Source organism: Zosterops lateralis, assembly GCF_965231275.1.
Source record: "Zosterops lateralis genome assembly, chromosome: 25".
Taxonomy (NCBI): Eukaryota; Metazoa; Chordata; class Aves; order Passeriformes; family Zosteropidae; genus Zosterops; species Zosterops lateralis.
Window position 1 is genome coordinate 6,884,269 of NC_139785.1, and position 22,799 is coordinate 6,907,067.

Below are 22,799 nucleotides of genomic sequence, written 5' to 3' on the forward strand. Positions count from 1 at the left end.
TCCAACAACCACAGTCTGAGCAGTGCAAAAAACTGCAAAACCCTGGAGCAGCTGCACATCTGCCTTTGCCAAGCCAAGCTGTGACGTGGAAGAGTTCCTGGATTATCCAGCACAGGGCACAGCTGCTCCTGAGGAAAAGGGCCTGAAGAGCCCTGGCAAGGGGTACAGAAGGGTTCTCAATAAACTGCAGTGATGGTCTCAAACACCTGGGAAAATCTCCTCAAGTGGCTGAGCTGATTTTTACTCCCTGCCCTGTCCATGTGTCTCCATGGCAGCAATCCTTTGCCAGTCTGGTCCTTTACTTTTCATGGGAGTAGAAGCTCTTGAACATGGTTATTGACAGGGCCTTGCTCAGAGGAACCCAGTGGGGTAACCTGGGCAAGGGGAAATGGAACTTGTGTCCACACACACAGGGACATCACCCTGGACAGAAAACACCTGGGCTCTGCTCAGGGCCACCCAGAGGAGCTGGCAGGAGCTGGTTAATTGAAGATACTAATGCCAAGTAAAGCTGTACTTTAAAGATGACTGAACAGCTGCCCCTATCCAACTCACTGCAGATCCAGTATTTAACCCAATCTTCCAAGCTTCACCTCACAAAACACTGTGGAAGTGTCTGGACATATTCCTGGTGGGCACACAGGCCCAGACAAACAGATTACACTCATCTGTGGCTGAGCACAAGGAATGCCAGTGCTTTGTTTACCTCAAAGGACAGTTCATCTGCTGCCTGAGCAATGTATCTCTTAATGACGTGGGCAGCAGCAATAGCAGGGACGTTAATGGATGATTCCTCGTGGACCAGCAGGTGATTCCCCTTGTTATCAATCTGAAACAAAGAGCACAGGGGACTGTGAGGCAGCTGAGGACAAGTGAGGAGCATTTAGAGGCTTCAGGCTGATTGAGAGAGACAGCCCAGCCCTGGGCCCCAGGAGAGAGGGCACAGCACAGACAGAACAGCTCACTGGGGGCTCCAGGTCTGGTGTGCCCGTCCACTGAGGAGGGAAAGGCTGGATTGGTGCACCTTTGTGTGCAAACAGGAGCTCACAGGGAGGGTCTGCACCTCCCTTTAACACCAAACCATGGTGGTTTCCCATGGCAGTGCAGATGTGCTACAAAAATCCCCTACAAGGTGGAATTAATGCTGGAGGTACTGAGGGGAGGAGAAAATGCTGTCAAACCAAAATCTAATGCTGCTTTCCATTTTCTCCCACCCTTAATTTTTCTTTTTTTTTTTTAAGAAAACATTCACCCCTCCTTTGCAATGATCAGCCTACTTCCAAAACCCCCAGATTTCTGTGCAGAATTCTGCAGGGTTCTCAGTGAGTCACAAAGGTTATTCTGCACTGCACCTGCACTGGGTTTGCTGTGATCCCCAGCCCTGCTCTGCTGCTGTGAATTCTGTGTCTTATTTCTCTCCACAACTTCCTCCCTCCCTTTGCTGCTTTCCAGGATTTTCCTCATCCCAAAAGATCTCAGGGTGAGGAGGATATCAGCGGGGGAAATGGCAGGAAATCACACTCAATCCTTATCAGAACCGTTGGAAAAGGAGCTGCAGCAGGGTCTATTAATAGCTGCTTCTATTCCTGGTGTGCAGAGAGGGAAGGCACACGTCTGCAGGCAGCCTGAGCAGGGACAGCTGGACACTCACCCAGCCCTCCCTGCCCTCCTCCCCAGGAGGGCCATTGTTTAAAGGCTACAGGACCATTAAAGCTGAAAGCAGAGCTGCAGCTGCAGCTCACAACACACAAACTGTGCCGCTGCAAGCACAAGGCCACCTCTGTCTGCAGGGGAGACAACAGCAGCACAGAGTGTTTACTGGGTTTGGAGCTGCCACAGGGAAAAATGATTTGAAAAAAAACCCGAGAGCAGGGAAACACCATAACAGAGACAGCTGAGTTTTAGAAATGTGCCACATTTGCAGCAGTGCCTTGGCAAAAAGGAGAGGAGGAATAAGTGAGCTTTGAAATGAGTGAGCCTTCTGCAGCCCCTCACTGGGAGATCCAGCCCTAAATCCAGCATTCCCAGCAGCCCACTGGGACTGCCACCTCCTCCATTTGTGAATACCAGCAGGTCAATATGTTTCTGAGACACAAAATCCAGGTAACAAGGAAAAAAATCTATACTGTTAATATTGGTTCTGATTTGGTGTGTCCTGCACCTTTTGTGTGCTGGTAACAGGGGAAATAAAGCTCTCAGGATAGAATTTCAGTGTCTAGAAGGAGCAGGGTGTGCCTGCTGCATTCCCAAGGCCAGGAAACAGGGAACACTCGGGGTTTGTGCTGTACCTCCATCCACGTGAGGGCAGGGCCACAGTTGATCTTGTTGCCGGCGATGTTGGAGAGCCGAGCCAGGTAAGCCATCAGCATCTGGGTGACCAGCTGGACACAAACACACACACACACACAGAGCCTCTGTTAGTGCTCCTTCCTCTGGAGAGCCTCCTGCAGGCTCAGGGAACACCAGGAATCACCCACTGCCACAGACAAGAGTTACAGAGGTGTGTTCCCTTCTGTAAATAAATGTATTTCTGTCATTTGAAGGATAGAAAGCTGCACGCAGGGTTATAATGGTTACAGAGGAAGAAAAGGTAAAGAAGCAGTTCTCTGTGAAAGTAATAATTTTGTTATTATTATCATTGTGTAAGATTCGTGCAGATTTTTGTAACTTCCCTTTCAAGACACCTTAAATCTAAACCTTCCCCTCATCATGGACCTCACACACAAACAACTCCTGTGTCTCGGGGCCACCAAACACCCCTGAGACCACCCAGTGAACAAACCCCTGGCCAACACTTCCACACACTGGCACAGCCTTAAGGATGTGGCAGCTCAGACTGACCCCCTGGCCAAAGTGTAATATCTGAAGCAGTAGCAGAGGGGTTTAAAAATACACTTTGCCACGTCCCTTCTGTAACACTAAACTGGTTTTTATTACAGAGAAACCACTGAGGTCTTTCCAAAGTCTCGCAGTGACAGTGGTATAAAAGCAGCATTGTGGCCCAGGATCTGTCGGGCTCTTTAAAACATTGTTCTCCTCAAACATCTGCTCCAGTGTGGCCAATTCAAAATAAAAAATATATGATGAGACACCCCACAGCTGCAGAGTTACGTTTCACACAGCAGCAGAGCTGTTCAGCATCTTCACATCCTCTGAGCCTGCAGACAGAATGCAGATTTTCAGGCTCTAAAGTCCACTTAAATCAATGGTACAAGTAAGGATGCAAGAGATAGGAATGGCTAAAATATAATTAAAAATAAACCAGGAATTCATTTTCCTGAATATTGCTGCTTCTGCTGAATTTAAACTTTAAATCCTCCCCAGAAATCCCGTGTGAAGCCAAAGTGATAAATCAGACTCTGCTGAGTGATGGGGCTGCATGATCAGCTCCTTGAATTCCATGGCAAACACCCTGTGAAATTCCTGGGGGTTCTAATTTCAGTGTCCACGTCCTCCAAAATGATGCAGCAAGATTCACCTGCTGCTTTCCAGGAGATTTTTCTGGACACGAATAAACCTTTCAATTACCAGCAGTGAGAAGCTGTGGTAATTTCAGCTCATCATACTCCGAGTGAAGACAGTAAGGCAAGAAATGAAAAGTGTCTCTTTGAGAAAAAAAAAACAAAAACCCTCTTTGAGGAAAAAGAGCTTTTTAAACAACACACTAATACAAATGCTCTTAAAAACACTTCAGGAACACTCAGTTAAAAATGACAGCCCAGCACTCCAAATGGGATGGCTCTTGCACTGCTGCAGCCTCAGACTGGGAATGATTTCCTGGGAATGCTCAGTTGGTAATACTAAGCCAGGAAATCACTGACAGAGTTTCCAAAGACAAAACCAAATTCACAACTGAGGTACCAGAGGACAGCTGCTTTCCTGACACTCAAATACCACTGCAGAGTCAGGAGCTGAATTAAATTGTCTGAACTTGCAGGGCATTTCCCTTTGGATCACTGAAATTAAGGGTGGAAAACACTGACTTTCAAATGTAACCCAGGATGAATTAAAACTCCTCTGTACTAGAAACACATGGAATTGCTGAGGCTGGAAAACACCTAAACCATGTCCCCAAGTGCCACATCCACACACTTGTGAACACGTCCAGGGATGGCAACTCCACCATGTCCTGGGCAGCCCCTTCCAAGAAGAAACTGTCCCAGAAATCCAACTAAACCTCCCTTGGAGGCCATTCCCTGAGCAGACCCCAGTGGCTGGGTGGAGGCTGAGCCCTGGGTGCCCAGGGGGGCCCTTTACCTCGGGGCTGTCCTTCAGGGCATCGGAGCGGGGCAGCTCCGCCAGCTGCGAGAAGCGCCGGTCGTAGATGCACAGGTGGAGGTGTTTGTCCAGCACCCGGAAATCCTCATAGCTCCTCTTCACGATCCAGCTCCTGCCCTGCACACACAAACACAGCCAGGCTGTCAGCAGTGCCCCAGCACTGCAAATCTCAGCAGAAAATGCATTTTTTTCAGAAAGCAATTGAGGTGCCTGAGTAACGTTTTCATGTTTTAATTTATTTGCAGCCGCCATTCGTGCTCCAACCAGCTGTTAGTGGTGCTGTTTTAATTATTAAACCACAGGTTTGGATGTGGCCCAGCATGGTGAGACCCATCCAGAGCTTTAACTTCCACCTGTCTTTGAGGGATTTTGTAGCGTTCTCCTACACAAGGTGTCCTTGCACAAATGTAAATCACCAAGTGCTTGTATAAACAGCGTGAAATCAGATCCCAAACAGATAGAAGCTTATAAACCCAGAGATCTGAAGGCAGGATTGAAGCTTGCAAAATTTCTGCCAGGTGCCCCAGGCAAACCTTCAGCTAAATTATGAAAACAATCCATGATGAACAACTCTGGCTGCAGATTTATTCCTGAGTGTGTATCATTTCCCCCATTAAAACACAGACAAGATACAGGCTGCTCCAGAGGACAAGGAAGGGACTCTGGCAGCACAAAACACTTTGCTTTGTGAAGTTTTTAATATCTAAGGGTGACTTTTAAATTCTCCACGGCCTATTATGATCAATAAAAAATGCTGTAATAATGCAGCAGTTTACAGGTCAAAGCACTTTATGGAGGGTCATTAATCACAGAATCCCAGAGGGGTTTGGGACAGGAGGGAACTTAAAGCCCACCCAGTGCCACCCCTGCCATGGGGGTTCCCCTGTCCCAGGTTGCTCCAAGCCCTGTCCAGCCTGGCCTTGGGCACCTCCAGGGATGTGGAAGGAAGGAAGGAATGAAGGAACCAGATTGCTCTGGGTTACAAAAGGCATGGCCTATTGTGAATTCCCAATCACAATTCCTCTACACTGATTTCTTTATCAGCAAAGTTCTAAGCATCAGTTTTATGTTAATATCCAAAGCCTGCGAGGCAATTGCAGATATAAACCCTCCAATCCAGCCACATTCTGTCTCAATGATTAGAGACTGTGACTGTGTCCATAAACTCTGCTTTCAGTTCATGAGAAATCACCATATTTCACAATCCTACAAAGAGGCACCTACACAGCATAAACCATTTGGGATTTCCACATTATGCAATTGTACTTTTTCCCTAAAGGAGAAAAATAAAACCAGGAGTGCGAGGCTAATTCTGTTCAGGGAGCTGTCAGCTTTCCCCATTTCTCCATCTTTTGCAATTCAGGGATTCTTGCTCTCTCACTGAGCCGCCAGTGTGACCTTCAAGGTTCAGTCACCACCACAGGGAACAGCAGCCTGAGAAATCCCTGGACCTGCCTCTGCCACCAAACCGTCACTTCATTCCTACACGACCACCCAAACAACAAAACCATTTGTCAAATGATCCTAAACCTGTCAGTAACTCCATTTTATCTCCTTTTAAAGGCTGGTGTAGCTTTGCAGTCTGGTTGCCACGAAGGAGGGCAGGAAGAGTTAAATGCAGAGTAAAATGAGCTGGGTCAGCCCCTGCTGTGCCAGGGTGTGCAGGACCAGCCTCTCCCAGCCAGGGGCTGCCAGGGGCAGGGGGAGGTGATGGAGGAGCAGGGACAGCTTACCCAGAGCAGCAGCAGGGTCTCTCTGGCCCCACGGGAGGCTCCTGGAGCAGGGGCAGCAGCAGAGCAGAGCGAGGGAAGGGAACTGGGATCAGCTCCTGCACCTCCAAACTGCAGCTCGCAGCTGCTAAGCAACAGCAGAGCTCTCCTGAGCTCCCCCATCCCTGAGCTATCCCTGAGCCATTCCTGAGCTATCCCTGAGCTATCCCATCCCTGAGCCATCCCATCCCTGAGCTATCCCTGAGCTATCCCTGAGCCATTCCTGAGCTATCCCTGAGCTATCCCATCCCTGAGATATCCCTGAGATATCCCTGAGCTATCCCTGAGCTATCCCTGAGCTAGCCCTGAGCTAGCCCATCCCTGAGCTATCCCTGAGCCATCCCTGAGCTATTCCTGAGCTATACCTGAGCTATACCTGAGCTATCCCATCCCTGAGCTATCCCTGAGCCATCCCATCCCTGAGCTATCCCTGAGCTATTCCTGAGCTATCCCTGAGCTCTCCCATCCCTGAGCTATCCCATCCCTGAGCCATCCCTGAGCCATCCCTGAGCTCTCCCTGCCAGCAGCCCAGGCCCCAGCAGAGGGATGCTGTAGGTGTCTGGAGCCCAGAACCTCATCACCATCCCAGGTCACTCAGACTGGGATCGTGGGCATCAGGCTCTCCTCAAAAGGGTCACAGGGAATCATGGAGTCATGGAATATCCTGAGTTGGACCCTCAAGGATCATCAGTCCAGCTCCTGGCCCTGCCCAGACCCCCAACAATCCCACCCTGGGCACCCCTGGGTGTCCAAAGGCTCCTGGAGCTGTGGCAGCCTCGGGGCTGTGCCCATTCCCTGGGGAGCCTGGGCAGTGCCTGAACCCTCTGGGGGAAGAGCCTTTCCCTAAATCCAACCTAAACCTCCCCAGCACAGCCCCAGCTGCTCCTCAGGTCCTGTCACCTCTTTCAGCAGAGCTCAGCACCTGCCCCTCCACTTTCTGGGACAGGGGTGCCCATTCCTGTCTCTCTCAGTGGCCATGCCCAGGCTGTGCTGGCACAGAGCAGCACTTCAGGAGCAACAACACACATCTCCACCCAGAACAATGTTACCCCAACACCCTAAAGGGGAGTATTCACCAACATTCTAAATTTTTAACCCTGCCATAACTCATTTCAAAAAGCTCCCATGCTTTAGGCTGGACTTCAAGTTGTATTAAGAAAAGGTTTTTTGCAGATTTGGAACCTGAGTGACATTTTTTTAATGCCACATTTACATGGGATGCAATTAACTCTACAGGAAGGAATCACTGCAGCAATCAAGGAAGGAAGTGGACAGCATTTAGTGCTTCCCTTTCGATTTCCAGCATAAATCACAGGAAAAAAAAAAAGCAAAGTTTGGGTTCTCCCAGCCAGACTCCTGGAGAGGCACAGCCAAAGCAGCAGCAACAGCAGCAGCCCCACCCCAGACCCAAAGTGCTACAAAGATTTCCCTAAACCAAAATAAAAATTGTACAGCTTGCTCCCCTTCCCTGCAAATTCTCAAGTGCCAGAAAGGTTTGGGAAAATGATTATTTTTTTAAATTTAGAGAGTTATATTAGAGACAAATAAGTGCCTGTTAAGTTGGTCTTGTGTTGTCAAATGTGTTTTATGGCAAAGCTCAACATTTCTGGTGCTTCAGGCACTCAACACCCACATGGCAAAAATGTCTTCTTCACGTTTTTAATGATTTCCATAAACTGTTGCCCAAATAAATTTTTGATCAGTCTCTAATTTTCTAATTCAATAATTACTTTTCATTTCCTTAATTATTAATGGTCCTGATTTACAGAGGCACAAGCTGAAATCCCATTCACTGCAGCGGGACATAAGAGGGGAAGTTCAGCTCAAAGTGATTTCCCAGATTCAGATTTTCAACTGCAAACCTGGCTGTGACAAAGTTCTTTAAAATAAAAAATCAAATATCAAGTGAAGATTTCAATAATGCCATTAAATAGTTTCAGGATCTTTAAAAGGGAAATTTGACCACTGGTTTAAAAACAAGTTCCTCTTGAAAAAATAAATCAATGCATTTTTTGAAATTTCTTTTTGTAGGAAAAAAAAATTCTTTTTACATTCACAACAAAAAGCATCATGACAAATGTAGAATTTCTCAGAGAATGGAAAATCTGGTCTCATCCCTACTCTGTTTCCACCCTGATCTGTTCTCCCTTGCTCTGCAGGGCAGGATTAACTGTATGATGAGAGCCTGCTGAGATTTCAGCCTCTGCTCTGAGCTGCTGATTTTTTTTTCCAATTATCAAAGCAAGGAGAAATGCCACGCTAAAGAAATGAGTGGAGATTACTGAATGATGATTTAATTTCCCGTGAGGCAGAGCTCTGACCCCCCCTCAGTGGCACCAGCACTGGGGATCACAGATCAGAGACTCCCCCAGGCTTCCCCTGGCACAGGAGGAGACTGGCAGGGACAGGGATCCAGAGTTCAGCTCCACAAGGGATATTTTTAGCTCTGCTGATCAAATGGCCCATGGAGGACACTGAGCAGCCACAGCCTGGAGTAGTTTCCTACCCCCTTGAGCTCAGCCCAGTCCTGTGGCATTTGAGAGGAGCAGCAGTGTCACTCCCATTCACTCCCACCCTGATCTCTGCAGCTCAGGGATTGCTCCATCACCAACACACAGACACTGCCCACTGCAAATCTGAGAGGATGCAATTTTAAACCATTCCCATTCCCACAGCCAAAGCCTCACTTTGCTCCATCCTCCCTTAAACTCTTCAATTATCTGCACAAGAATCACTCTCATTTCTAGTGGGGCTGCCCTGAGTCCAGGCCAGTTCCATGCTGGAATATCTGTGTGTGTGTTTAACTGTTTGCACTCAGATCTGGCAGAAGTGACTCTGAGCAGCCCCCAGAGGTTCCCAGCCTTCAGGGGAGGTGCAGCTGCTGCAGGATTTGTGCTGCCATCCAGTCACAAAACTTAGAATTTTGTATTAAAGATTTACTGATCTTGCTGTCTAGGACACACTCCTGTTTGCAGCTGGATCAGTGTCCATGTCACAGACAGGACCCCTCCTGTCCATCAATCCCCCTCTAAGGCTGTCAGTGAGTTCCAGCACACACAACCTTCCTGCCCCACACTCTGACTGGGTTTGCTCTACAGCACTTAGGATTTATTTATTTTTAGACAGGGATAGACCTTTCTCTTCTGGTTCAAATGCTTATTTCCTCAGAGAGAACACATGGATGCTCTCCTGAACCTTGCAGCCCACATGGAGAGCGAGAGCAGAAAATGAGATGAAAGTATAAGGCAAAAGTCACTTCGGTTTGACCCCTGAGTAAGAAGACACCACAGATTAAATGGCTGGAAAAGCAGCAGGAGAGGTTAACTCTGCCATGGGTGACTCTCCCAGCTGTCTGGGGCTCAGGCTCTGTGTGTTATTCCAGCCTGACCCTGCAGCCCTTGCCTGTTTCAAGTCACAGTGGAAAATGGTTTGGAGCTTTAGTCAAAACAGAAGGGAAGATGGATAAAATCCATCCCTGGGAGTTCACCCAGGAAGTGTTTGTAGCTGGTGCCTCGGGTCGCTTTATCTGCACTTACAATTGTTTACCAAAGTGATTCCACAACTTCTGCTGTGTTATTCTAACTTGAAGGAAATTATAAATCTTTAGAATTTAAAGGGAGTTTGCACTAAGGCAACATAAAAGGACTTTATTTCTGAATGAAACACCAAAACTTCAGCACTCCACCTGGAGTCACAGCACACAAACACGAGGGAGGAACAGGCACAAAATGGGGGGAATATACAAATGGCCAGAGGAGAAAATTTGGTATATTTATGTGGTGAATCCTTATTAGCCTTATTCCACAGCATAAATTAATCTCTCAGCATTAATTATCAGTTTCCTATCAATTAATTGCAGTCACTAGGAAATAAAGAATGACACAACTCAGAGGGACAACAAACACCTGGGCCCAAAGCTGCTCTGTAACTCTGGGAAAGCCCCAACAATTTAAGGAACAACCTCAAATCAGGTTCTCCCTGAGAATTCTGTGACTGACTCCTCTAAACAAAATTTATTTTTAATGTAACATGCAAAGCACCTCTGTTTACTGAGTGCAGCAGTGGCACTCTCAGCCTTCTTATTGCCCAGACAGCTCCATTACAAATTATCTCCAGAGCACTAGTTAAATAATCCATGTGCACTCAGTGTAACTGGGAGAATTTCAGAAAACTATTGGGATGGTGTATGTTGTTACCTGGCTCTGTGCCAGTAAATATTTGCTATAAACAGTGAAAATGAAGCATCTTTGATTTATCACTGAAGTATCTTTAGGACAAGATGCCCCAAGCAGGGTTAGGTTGGATATAAAGTTCAATTTTTGTAATGGAAAAGGTTGTCAAGCCCTTGCAGAGGGTGCCCAGAGCAGTCACAGCCCCTGGAAGAGTTAAAAGAAACGTGTTCATGTGGCACTTGGGGACATGGATTGGTGGGGACTTGGCAGGGCTGTGACAAAGGTTAAACTCCCTGATTTTGGAGGTCTTTTCTACCCTAAATGAGTCAATGATTCTGCCTTTACACACACAGTGTTTATTTTGATGTGGTTCCTGTGCCTTGACAGAGCCTTTGTGAAACCACCCTTTCCCAGCCTGCCTGCTCTGCATTTCATGTGCAGTGAATCTGGTACAAGCCCTCCTCTGGGAAAAGCTGTAAAACGAGTCAATTGAAGGCAAAGGGCTCCTCTGCAAACAGCTGCACTTGCTCAGTTGTGGGGAGGACTCAGTGTCCCGTCAGAACACACCAAGTGTCCCCTGCAATTTGTGGCCAGGCCCAGCCTTGTCCCCAAGGCACCACAAGTGGGGCAGGAGCCCTGCCAGGCTCCATCCCAGCCCTGTCCCTGGATCTCTGCAGTGCCCCCACTGCCCCAGCCCAGAGCACAGCCTGGGGACAGGAGAGAGCTCCAATTCTGGGGCTGTTTTCTGTCTGGAGGCAGAACTCCCAAAGGACACGACATTAACAAACTACCATGGAACTGTGAGAGCCTCTGCTGCTCACAGAAACCCTCCCAGTGCAGCACTTTGATGTGATACTGCACTTAATCCTGACAAATGAGTTTCCCTCTTGTTCCTCATCCCTCCCCAGAGCAAGGACTGGCCTTTCCCTTCAGCTGGGGTGTTTCCCTCAGGGAAAACCATCTGGGGTTTTATGTATCACTCACATTCCCCTTGACCCAGCCTCATGCAGGTCCTTTTTCTTCTTGAGGAGGTTATTCCCAAATACCCTCTTTCCCCAGCAAAACCCACCCTCAAATAAATTCCCCAGAGCATTTCTCCACTGCAGTCTGAGCACAGAAAGCCTCTGTCCCTGCCATGCTGAGGGGACAGCCTGAAGTGCACCTACATCTGCACCTGCTGAAAAAATGTGCTTTGGGACCAACAGCTCCACAGCAGTTTTTGTTTCTGCAGTGTCACACTATAAATAAATTACTCCATTCAAAATCCACACGCAGCTACAGCCCTGGTTCTGCATCTCATGCATCCAGAGCTAAGAAAAGAAAGAGCTGACCCCATTTCTGTCACAATACGGGTGTAAATAATTAAATAGAGAAAAAACAAATCCAAAGAGAGCCATGAATGGAGCAATTAAAGACCAAAGTTTAGGGTGACAGTAATTTTTCATGTCTCATTAGCAGTGGATGATCCCCAGAGCAGAGCAGTGAATGTGCCCTGGCTGGGCTGAAGGAGCAGTTCCAGCAGGAAGGGAACCCAGAGCCCCAGGACACAGGGGTGCAGCTGGAACAGGGCACTGCTGCTCCTGCTGGGACAAAAATCCCTCTGGCCTCAAAACTGTCACTGCCACGGTGACATGTCCCAACAGGACAAGAGGGAATGGCCTCAGGCTGTGCCAGGGGAGGTCCAGGTGGGACATCAGGAGGAATTTCCTCCTGGAAAGGGTGGTCAGGCATTGGAAGGGGCTGGGAGGTTCCTGAGTGCCCAAGGAGACCTGGAGGTGGCACTCAGGGCTCTGGGCTGGTGACAAGGGGGGATCAGTCACAGGGTGGGCTCGATGGTCTGGGAGGGCTTTTCCAACCTCAAGGACTCCGTGTGAGAATTAAGGATCACAGGACAAACCCCCAGGCTGAGCAAAGGCTGTGGTGAGTCTGCTCTTCAAACAGGACACAGCACAGCCAGTGTTAACCCTGTGGATGGGAGTGCTGCCCTCCCCAACCGTGCAGGAAAACTGAACACCAGCCAGTCAAACCCCTGTCCTCAGTAACTACTACCCCAACTACTAAATTAATTTATCCTTCAGTGTTACCATGCCAGCTACAGAGTAATAGGTGTTAATTAAGCAGTTCAGATGTAATTCAGCCCCTGCAGATGGCAGCTCACTTCCCCACAGCCTGGAACACAGCCAGGTGGCTCAAAGCCCCTCCACCTTGGCTTTGGGATCTCCTGAGGTCCCAGCACAGCCCAGCAGCACCCTGCAGGCTGCCTGCCAGCTTCAGGCATCCCTGATTAATTCTCATCCCCACTGTCACTCCGTTTTTATTTACTGCTGCTGGGAGCAGGAGGCTCAGAGTGTGTGACCTCAGCTCCACCAGGGCACAGCACTGCAGTGATGGATTAGCACAGTGGAAACAAGGAATTCTGCTGCTTTCCTTGGCCTAATGGGAAACAGCCCTCAAAGCCTGAGAACAGCTCAGGACAGAGGTTTCAACATGTGGGAATATCTGGAAGGATGGGGTAGAAATCTCCAAGCCAGAAAGGCCTGTGGGCAGGTTTTAGAAAGGTTTTGTGGGTTCACAAAATACCTGGGATTTGTTACCCAGAGAAGCTGTGGCTGCCCCATCCCAGGACAGGCCTGGAACTACCTGCTCTAGCAGGAGGTGTCCCTGCCCATGGCAGGGGGTGGAACTGGAGGGGTTTGAGTTCTTTTCCAGCTCAAACATTCCATGATTCCACTTCCAAACCACTGCACATGTGAGGCACCGAACTCGTGGACAACCTGTCAGGGAAGTTTCATTTCCCTGGTCATCTTCAGGCAAGTGGTGCTGAGAGGCAGAAAAGAAGAGCAGAAAACAAGGCAGGGGAAAGGTCATGGCAGTGACCAGAATTTTAATGCCTCTGAAAGTAGAGCAGCTTTTCTGAGCCCTGACCACACACAGCCTGGCCCTGACCAAGGGGTGAGGACACACAGGTAGGGACAGGAGGCTGCAGCCTGTGAAAAATTACTGTTTAATAAAAGCACCCACTAACTGCCTTTGTTCTGTTCAGTAAAATCCTAAATCAAGGCAGAAAATCCCATAGAAACATGGAGAAGGAGGTTAACACACATTCTGAAAACAGATTTTGCACTAGGTAGGATCCACCTGGATGCTCCACACAGATACATCCCTTCAACAAAGACATGAGAGCTCTCCCCTCTCTGGGTTTCTGTTTGTATATAAAGCACACAGAAGAGTATCTGTGAGTTAAACCTGTCCTTCAGACATCTGTTTGAAGAGCTTTTCACAGGAGCAAAGTAGCACTTGCTCAGTTCCTGCTCTCCAGGTGTTTGAGCTTCAATCACAAACTATTAATAAAGAAGACAAAGAACCCAACCATATTTTGAATGTTTGACTCAAAAATCCTCCTGCCAGCCATTTGTGGTTCCAGCCTGGACTATCCCAGGCAGGCAGAACCAGCACATCCCACCGGAGATGCTGCTCCTCTGACTGAGGGATCACCCTGTGGGGAGGATCTCACACTCCTCTCCTCCCCACAAATCCTCTGGGATGGGGATCCTGCCTGCTCCTCCTCCCTGGAGCCTGTTTTCCCTGCCCTTCCCTTCTGTGCCCCTGAACACCCACTGGTGCACATGGAATGTGGGATGGGGAATCTTTCAGGGCTTGGCAAATCCTGCTCTTCAAACAGCTCCAATCTCAGCAGGGCAGGGCTGGGACAAGTGTCTGAGGTTTGTCTCCTCTGGTGCACCAGGGACCCAATTCCATCCATCAAAGCAAACACAGCCTTTCTTTTCTGCAGCAAAGAACAGGAACAGGGCACAGCACTGTGCCCAGGAAGGGCTCAGCTCCTGCCAGCCTGGAAATGGGAGCAGGAAAATGGAGAAAACCCTGCTTGGACCACAAGAATCCCAGCTCTGGGAACAGCCTCAGGAATGTACCAGTGCTGAAGCAGAAAAAGGCTTCCTCTGTTGGCATCATCCCCCAGAAAGTGCAGCAGGAAGGTGCTGTGGCTGGGCTGGCAGCACAGCAGTCAGCCTGTGTTTAATGCCTCAGACTGTGCTGGTGCAGTGTGACATCCCTGGAGAGCAGTGCTGTCATTCCCGTCCCAACAATCCCCTCTGAGCACGGACATGAGCAGCCAGAAGGGAAAGGCTGGAGGTCACAGCCTCCCCCAGAACATGAACATCTCCACAGCCAGTCCTTGTTCTCTCCCTGCAACTCAAAACGTCACCAAAAATGATGCTCGAGGTGCTCCAACACCACAAATTTCACACTGTAAACAGCATTTAAAAGTGTCTTTCATTTATCAGAACAAAAGCTGGGACTGGGCATTCTTCTTTTGTAATATTTAAATAAACAAGCAGGGAGTTGCTGTAATGTCACACCAACAAACCCCAGAACATCCAAAAGGCACAAGTTGACTGGATTAGCCCATCCCAGCCTTTTTGCAGGCTCTGACTTGTGCTGATTTATTCCCCACACACAAAGTAACCCCTTATAAATTTACATGGTTCAGACCATGGAAATTCTTTGCTTCTCCCTGTGGAAACTCCCAAGGATTGCAAACACTGTGCAAGGACTTTCACAGCAGCAGGTACAGCAGGAATTCCTCAGGGGTCTGAGCCATTCCCTGGGCTCCTTCAGGAACCACAGGGATGACCAGCTGCTGTCTGCAGGTTCAGAGGGTTGAGTACAATCCTCACACACCCCTCCCTTTTATTTTAATAATATCACTCTTTTCACAGAAATCCATCTTCCAGAAATGCAAGTTCAGTGCAATCTCACTTGGAAACAAAAGGAAAATCCATCTGCATTGCTGGGAAAAACTGCAAACCAAACCCTCCCATCATTGGCTCTTCCCAATAAGGTTTAATTCTCTCTCTTTGTCACTTCCTAGTTCTCATGTTTAAATTTCTCCAAAGAAATCAAAAGAAGAATCCTATCTCTCCTCTTTTCTGAAACAGCTCTCTGTATATTCCCACTTCTTAAGAGCTAATAGACTGGATTAATTTTTTTTAGGTTTTTAAGTAGAAGAAAAGTTGAGGAGAGACTTAACCCCCCCTTCTGAACCTCACACAAAGCCTGGATTTCACAAGCTGACTTGCAGCACAGATACACCTCCCAAAGAATGAGTTTTCAAACCTTATCTGGGAAGGTTTTGCAAAATAGGCATGGAGCACTAATTCTCTTTACACCACTAAAATGATACTTACAGGATAGAATTCCCTCAGTGTAAGCAGCTGTGTCCTGCCAAACCCAGCTCAGGCTGGGCTGGATGTTTGAAATATCTGCTGCTCAAAGCTCTGCTTTGCTGCTGCTGCAGAGGGAAATGGGCCAGTGAATGCCATTTGATGGGCCACAGCACCAGGGTGGGTCTGCACAGCCCAACTGGGGAGGCCCAGCACTGAACCACAAACCCAGGGCTTTAACTGATTTCTCCAAGGCTCTGGAATCAAGAGCTGCCAGGATGGCAACACCCTCACTCTTCCCTGTTTCTGCAACAAATCACAGCTCTTTTAAAGCTTTTTCATTTCTGTGGATCCAGCCTCCCTAAGAGAATTCCCCACGTCCATCTGAGCAATCCAGGGCAGAGCTCAGGCTGCTGCAGGGGCTGAACACCAGTGCTGGAAGCACATCCAAAGGGTGAGGAAAGCCAAATTTGGCTTTCAGGCTTTTCTCCTCCTTCCTCCAATATTTCTGGCCTGATCCAGATGCACCCTGCCAAAACGTGTCCCCACTGCACCATCATTCCATGAGCTATTTCACACCTCCCACTCTCCTGTGGAGCCAAATCCAGGCTGACACTGTTGGTGTCCAGTGTGGGATGGAATGGGGCCTTTCCCTGGGCACTGGGAGAGGCCAGGGGGTGTCAGGGGTTGGTGAAGTATCTCCACGGCACAAAAGATGCTCAGCTGTGCAGTTCCTCCCATACCTTCCTGGTCATTGGATCCAAGTGTCACAAATTCCTCAGCTTTCTATGGATCTGAGAGTCAGGGACATGGAGTGATATGGGAGAGGGTGATCACAGGCCTGGGGAACGGAGGAACTCGAGCTAACCAGGGGGAGTACTTGAAAACAGAAGAAAAATAAAAGAAGATCTAAAAAAATAAAAAAAGAAGGAAAAAATATGGGTAAAGTAAGGGAAAAAAAGAGAAAAGGGAAAGAGGGGAAAGAAGAAAAGGGGAAAGATGAAAAGGAGAAAGAGAAAAAGGAGAAAGAGAAAAAAGGGAATGAGGAAAAAGGGAAAGGGGAAAAGAAAAGGGGAAAGAGCAAAGGGGGGAAAGGGGAAGAGAAGAAGGAGGAAAAAAGGGAAAGGGGGGGAAAGGGAAAGGAAAGAAAGTAAAAATAAAATGAAAAAAAGGAAAACAAGGAAGAAAGGGAGACAAAGGTGGCTGGTTCTATGCCCATCCTTTAACAGACCAGCAGATGAAGAATCCATGGGGCAGAGTAGCAGATTCCTCTGCCCAAAGCATCCTGAGATGGGAATTACACTCCAGGTGTCTGGGAGCAGACCAGGACTCCTGGCAGCACAATGTGGCAACAAACCATGGCTGGGATTGTCCCTGGTGGGTCACTGCTGTGTCCAGGTGTCCGTGTCCCCCCAGAGTGACCTCGGCCTCAGCACACCCACCCCTGTCTCTGGGCTCAGCCCTGGGCACCAGTGAGGATTATTTATTTCACAAATGATGCTTCTCCTCTCCCAAAACGTGCTGGTGGCAGCACCACAGGCAGCATCCCTGGGGGACTGAGCCAGGGAACCCCAGACATAGCCCAGGGAGGTGTCACATCCCAACACATCCCAGAGAGGATTAACCCGGGCTGGGGAGAGAAAACAGCATTTACCTGACAGGAGATCTGCACCAGGTACACCAGCTCCTTGGACTCACAGCCATTCCTGGTCACTTCGTTCTGTTCCTCTGGGAGCGAGAGCTGGAGAGGGAGAGGGGAGAGAGGAGCAGGTCAGCGAGGGGGATAAACAGGGAATGGCACCTGGAGCACAACGTCCACACCAGCACAATGTCCACACCAACACAGCATCCACACCAGCACAACGTCCACACCAGCACAACGTCCACACCAGCACAACACCCACACCAGCACAACACCCACACCAGCACAACGTCCACACCAGCACAACACCCACACCAGCACAACACCCACACCAGCACAATGTCCACACCAGCACAACACCCACACCAGCACAACACCCACACCAGCACAACGTCCACACCAGCACAACGTCCACACCAGCACAACACCCACACCAGCACAACACCCACACCAGCACAACGTCCACACCAGCACAACGTCCACACCAGCACAACACCCACACCAGCACAACACCCACACCAGCACAACGTCCACACCAGCACAACGTCCACACCAGCACAACACCCACACCAGCACAACGTCCACACCAGCACAACACCCACACCAGCACAACACCCACACCAGCACAACACCCACACAGCCTTCTCTGAGACATCCTGAGTCCCAGGGATCCAGGGAAGGGCTGGAGCTGCCAAGGGGAGACACTCAGCACACACAGACCCTGAAATGCCATCTGACAGGTTAAAATAAAAATATGGCTCAAAAATAAAACTGTTATGGGGAGGGAAATGGTTCGAGGCAGGAATTAAACCTCCAGCTTAGAAGTCTGCAAAATTAATTGATGAGTGAAAATATCTCTATGAATATTCATGGATAGTGAATATAGAACAGTGATTCTCCCTACCCCCTTCCCACATCTTATTTATTTTTTTATTTTATACATTCAGGCAGACATTAGATAATAAAACACATCTCCTAATTTCAGTGTTGTCAAGCAATTCACCCCAGCAGAGAGTTTTATGGCACCATTTATCACACCCAGAGTCATTAACTGCCTCATCAGGATGTGTCTGTGTGAGAGCAGTGAGGAGACATTCCTGCACATGGACTGAGCCTGGAGCATCCCATCCCACTCCTGGCCCTGTTATCCCACCAAAATGGCTTATCTTTAATGATCTTCTCTGAGAACAGAAATTACAAACCATCTAAGCAAGTTAAGACTGTTTGCAAAGCAAATAAATAAAGGGAATGTGTCCATAAAACTTTAAAGGCCGTAAAAAAAATCCTAATTAGCCAAGAGCAAAAAAAAAAATCCTGAAACAAATGAAAGCAGAAATGAAAAAAAGGCTGAGGAGAAGACTCCCAAATTGGGAGAGACACCTTCCACCATCCCAGGGTGCTCAGAGCTCTGTCCAGCCTGGCCTGGGACACTCCCAGGGATGTGTGTGATGGAATGTGTGGACACTGAGAAGAGCCTGCTGGGCTGGGCTCCCAAGGAAAAATAGAGCTCCTGGCATGGGATAAACTGCTGCAACTTCTTAAATATACACCCCTGAGCTCCTCCCAGAGGGACGGGAAATGGCATCACTTTGAGGTGGCAGTGAAGGCTCCACTGCAAGCACAGCAGCTCTGAGCTGTGACCTGCTGGGTTTTCAGTTTTCCAGGGACTGGGGCAGGACAGCTCCACTCTCATCCATCACACACAGGGGGAAAGACAAGGCATGTCAAGGGATATTAATCAGCTAAGAAAGAAATCTAGGATAAATATGAAACCAGGCAAAACACTCGCCCAGTGCCACACTTCTCCTGCATGCAGCAGGAGGAAAGGAAAGGCAATTCCTTGTGAAGTTTCCCCTTCCCAACCTCACACACTGCTCTGGACAGGAGGGCCCCCCCATGCTCTGCTCTGAGACACAAATCACAGGGGATCCTCTCAGCTGGTGCCTCTCTGGAGATGAAATCAGGAGTAACGTTGACCCAAGTGCAATCAGAAATGCCCAACTCGGACAGATCCCCCTTCCAATCCCTGACCCCAGGTGGAGCTGCCAGGGCAGGGCCCTGCTGTGTAACTGGAATCTGTTTAGCTCCTAAGCCAAGTCTATTGGATGCCTGAGCCTGCTGAGACACAAAATCTCAGGGTTCTATCAGAGACACTTTCCTCAGATTTTCCTGCATTAAGCTGCAAATGTTTTCTCAAGTGGTCTCACCCTCTTATTTCCTCTAAATGTGTAAGAAGGTCAATCTTCACAAGCAATGAAATATTTATTAAAACTTCTTAGATGCCGCCACTGGAGACCCCATTAGGCAAAAACAACTTCTGAGTGTCTGCAAACAGAATGTTTTCATGGAATTAAAATATCTGAGGTTATTAACAACAAAGCAGGAAGGCCCTGCATGTGGCTGCAGGCAGAGCAGGGCCTGGGGCACTGGGGACTGGCCAGAACACCCTGGATTGCTCCAGGAGCTCCATCTGCCACCTGTGGGGCTTCTGGTTGGAATTTCCTGGGTTTGTCTTTTGTCCCTAAAGCTCTCTATGCTGAGAAACTTCCACCCTGCTTGGACTCCAGGCCATGGAAATCATGGCCTCCAGATAAACAGAGTTGAACTTTAGACTGAAGGCACTGGGCTGAGAACTGCTCCTCACCCCAGCTGGGTGAAGCCTGGATTGTATTTTAATATTTTTTTTATGACACAGAATTTATGTCACTTGGAATGACATTTGGGAAGACATGGGAGAAACACAGATTTGCTTCATGGATTCCTTTCCTGTAGAGTTTTTTTGCTTTCATGACAACCTCAATTCCTTCTCCTTTGGGGGGACACGACTTCCAGTCTCTGGGGTTCCAGGAAACAACATCAAACACAGCACTGAGCAGAGGCTCAAACCAACAGCCACAGGCACAGGAGGCTGTTCTCTCCCCAGACTTACAAGGGGTAGGAAGTCACAAAGAGTGAGAGTTTGCAAAGTCCCTGAGCTCAGTGACTGTGCCCAGAGCTGGGGAGTGCCCCAGCCTGGCTGGGAGCTCAGCAATCCCATTCCTCCTGCAGGCCTGGCCCAGAGGGAGGTTCTCAGGCCATTCCCAAGGACACAGGGCACAGGACAGAGCTCCCTGTACTCCCCTGCACAGACACACACTCCAGGGACTGAGAACTAGAAAAGAAATGAGCAGAATCTGTTCCTGACTCCCACCCATGACTCCTGGGCACCAAGAGAAAAAGCCCAGAGCTCTGCCAGCCCAGCTCTGGTGGGAACCCAAAGCACAGCTCCTCCAGGAGAGCAGGCAGGGCCAGCCCAGCCTGGGGGCTTCTGGCTCAGCACACACTGAGCTCCATCATGGCACGGGGCTGATGGAATGGCTGTGGTGTTGTTTGGGGAAAACAGCCCATCCCAGGGGTGTGTGTGATGTCCTGGCCATTCCAGGGGTGTGTGTGATGTCCTGGCCATTCCAGGGGTGTGTGTGAAGCCCTGCTCTTGTTCCCAGAGCTCCATCCCTGGCCATCCTCACCTTGAGCTCTGCACCCCCCCAGGGCTCTGGTTTTCCCAAGGAAAGGAAATAACTGTGGTGCAGCCACAAGGAAATTAAAACAATCTTGGGGTGCACAACTTATCCCTTCTAAATTCAATTTCCATAAAAAAACATGGCATAAATGAAACATTTCCTTAATAAAAGCAATTGCAAGGCTGGGTTAAATGCCTGCGGGCACAGGTTCCTGTTAACACTACACTGCTGACAAAATCTAATTACAAACAGCAGCAATTCCTGGCACGGACACCTCCAGGTACCATAAACCAGGCCCCAAGCAGAGAGATTTGATGTAAAAAAAAAAAAGAGTTTGAAGACATATTTAAGTGACTCTACAAAAAGTAACTTTTGGAGGATTTCAGGACCAGGCAGAGGATTTTGGACTTCTTGTTTTGTTTTAAATTTCTGGGACTTGGCTCTCACTGAGCTGCACAGGACTTGGGAGGGAAGTACCTGAGAGCACCTCCAGAGCACACTGAGCTGTTCCCCATGAAATCCTAACTTTTAAAAAGGGGAGGGAAGGGGAAGGGGAAGGAGGTCTGGCTATTCACAAAAGTGTCCTGTAAGGAATCATTGTAAGGAAAAAGCTCCAAATCAAACAGATCCCAAATAATTCATTTAAATCTCGGAGTGGCTGAATGTTGGGTGTGAAAAGCAGTGCCACACACACTGTGCAGGAATTTGAAAGCCTCCAGTCCAAATAATGCTGTTTCCTCTGCTCAGCCAAACACACAGAGAAATAAAACACAAAACCCCCTCAGTTTTTTAACTTATGGCAAACATTAAACTCAGAGTTCTGAGTGACACAGGTGTGTATCAGCAGCAAATGCAAGGTGTCACTCAGCCTGACCAGTTCATGGAGGGGGAAAAGTCTGAGAAGATTCCCCCGTTTCACGTTTGCAGATCTGGGTACTAAGCTGGGAGGCTCAGTGGCCCTTGGGAAAAGCAAGGAGCAAAGACAGGCAGGAAATAGGAAGTGGTTTAAGTCCAAGTCTCTACAAAAAAAGCCAAGGAGCTGAGGCAGCACAAAGGGAGCTTTGGTTCATTCTGACAGCTACAGAGCCTTACCCGGGCAGGGCAGGACAGGGAAATTCCCAGGAGAGTTTAGCACAGGAGCTGGAGATGCTGAGCACCCCTTGTGCTGCTGGCTGGAGCCTGGGGCTCACTGAGCTCCAGAGGTGCCACAGACAGAGTCGTTCCTAGAAAGCCCAGATGCTGATTCTGTCTGGTTAATAATTTACTGGCCATGACTGAAGAAATGCATGCAACCTCCTAAAGCTCCTCTGCCAGCTGCAGGTTGCTCTGTGGCTGCTGTCAGCATCCACGGGGGCATCACACCGCTACCCCTGCACCTGGTGAAAGGTTTATCCAAGGCTGCTTCACACACCCACAGGTCTGCTCAGACACATGGAATAAACGTCTGCAATATTATCCAGGTAAAAGTTCTGCACTCACTTTGACAACAGATATTCCTTTATATTCAAAAGATTATTTTTAAAGGCACATGAAAGAACAAAGAAGAGGAAATAAATGGTTAAATCTCCTTTGCTGACCCTACCCTCATAAAAAAGGGGATGTCCCAGGGATTATTAGCAATAGCCCAGGAATTATATGTTAGCAAAATTTGGAACACTTTTAGCACCAAAAAAACGCAAGACACTCCTTTTATTACTGGCCTCTCATTTCTCCACTTAGTAGGAAATGCACCAGAGGTTTAAAATCGTTTATCTCCAAAGCCATTCCCTTCTCCTGAGACAGGAAAGTTCTGCTGGGACGTTCCCCACCCCACCCCACTCCCAGCCAATTCCCGACCCCTCAATAATATGGCTTTCAGACTGCAAAAAAAAATTCTTCCCAAAGGCCACAGGTTGATCTCCAGGAGGAGAACCCCAGTTTGGGTTATCCTGAGCTTTAAAATCTGTCATGGAAAACAGTCTGCAGGAAACTACAACCACCTTCCCCCATACAAACAAAAACACAAAACCCTGAAGACTGTGCAAAGGGCCCCTGTTGGAGTGGAATGTTACCCCTGGAGATTGTGCAGAGCCCTGTAACACAGTGGGATGTGAGTCCCCCCATTGCCGGCAGTGCTCAGCGCTCGGCGCCCCCCGCCCGGCTTTCCCTTGATCCCGCTGCCCGCAGCAAACACAAAAGCGATCCCAGAGCGAGCCCGGGGGGTCTCTGGGGCCGGGCACTACTCACCCCTGTCCCAGCGCTCTGTCCTTCCCATG

The 22,799-nt window shown here is 48.7% G+C and overlaps 1 protein-coding gene across 2 annotated transcripts in view; it reads right to left on the reverse strand.

Moving 5' to 3' along the window:
- ARHGAP32 (Rho GTPase activating protein 32) overlaps positions 1-22,799 on the reverse strand; it is an 89,452-nt gene that overhangs the window by 54,671 nt on the left and 11,982 nt on the right. For both annotated transcript variants that reach the window (XM_083877901.1, XM_083877900.1), the window contains 4 exons: positions 17,057-17,143; positions 4,258-4,395; positions 2,289-2,381; positions 707-829 (listed from right to left, as the gene is read on the reverse strand). In XM_083877901.1, coding sequence (XP_083734027.1) covers positions 707-829; positions 2,289-2,381; positions 4,258-4,395; positions 17,057-17,143 — 441 coding nt within the window. The remainder of the gene's footprint in view (positions 1-706; positions 830-2,288; positions 2,382-4,257; positions 4,396-17,056; positions 17,144-22,799) is intronic.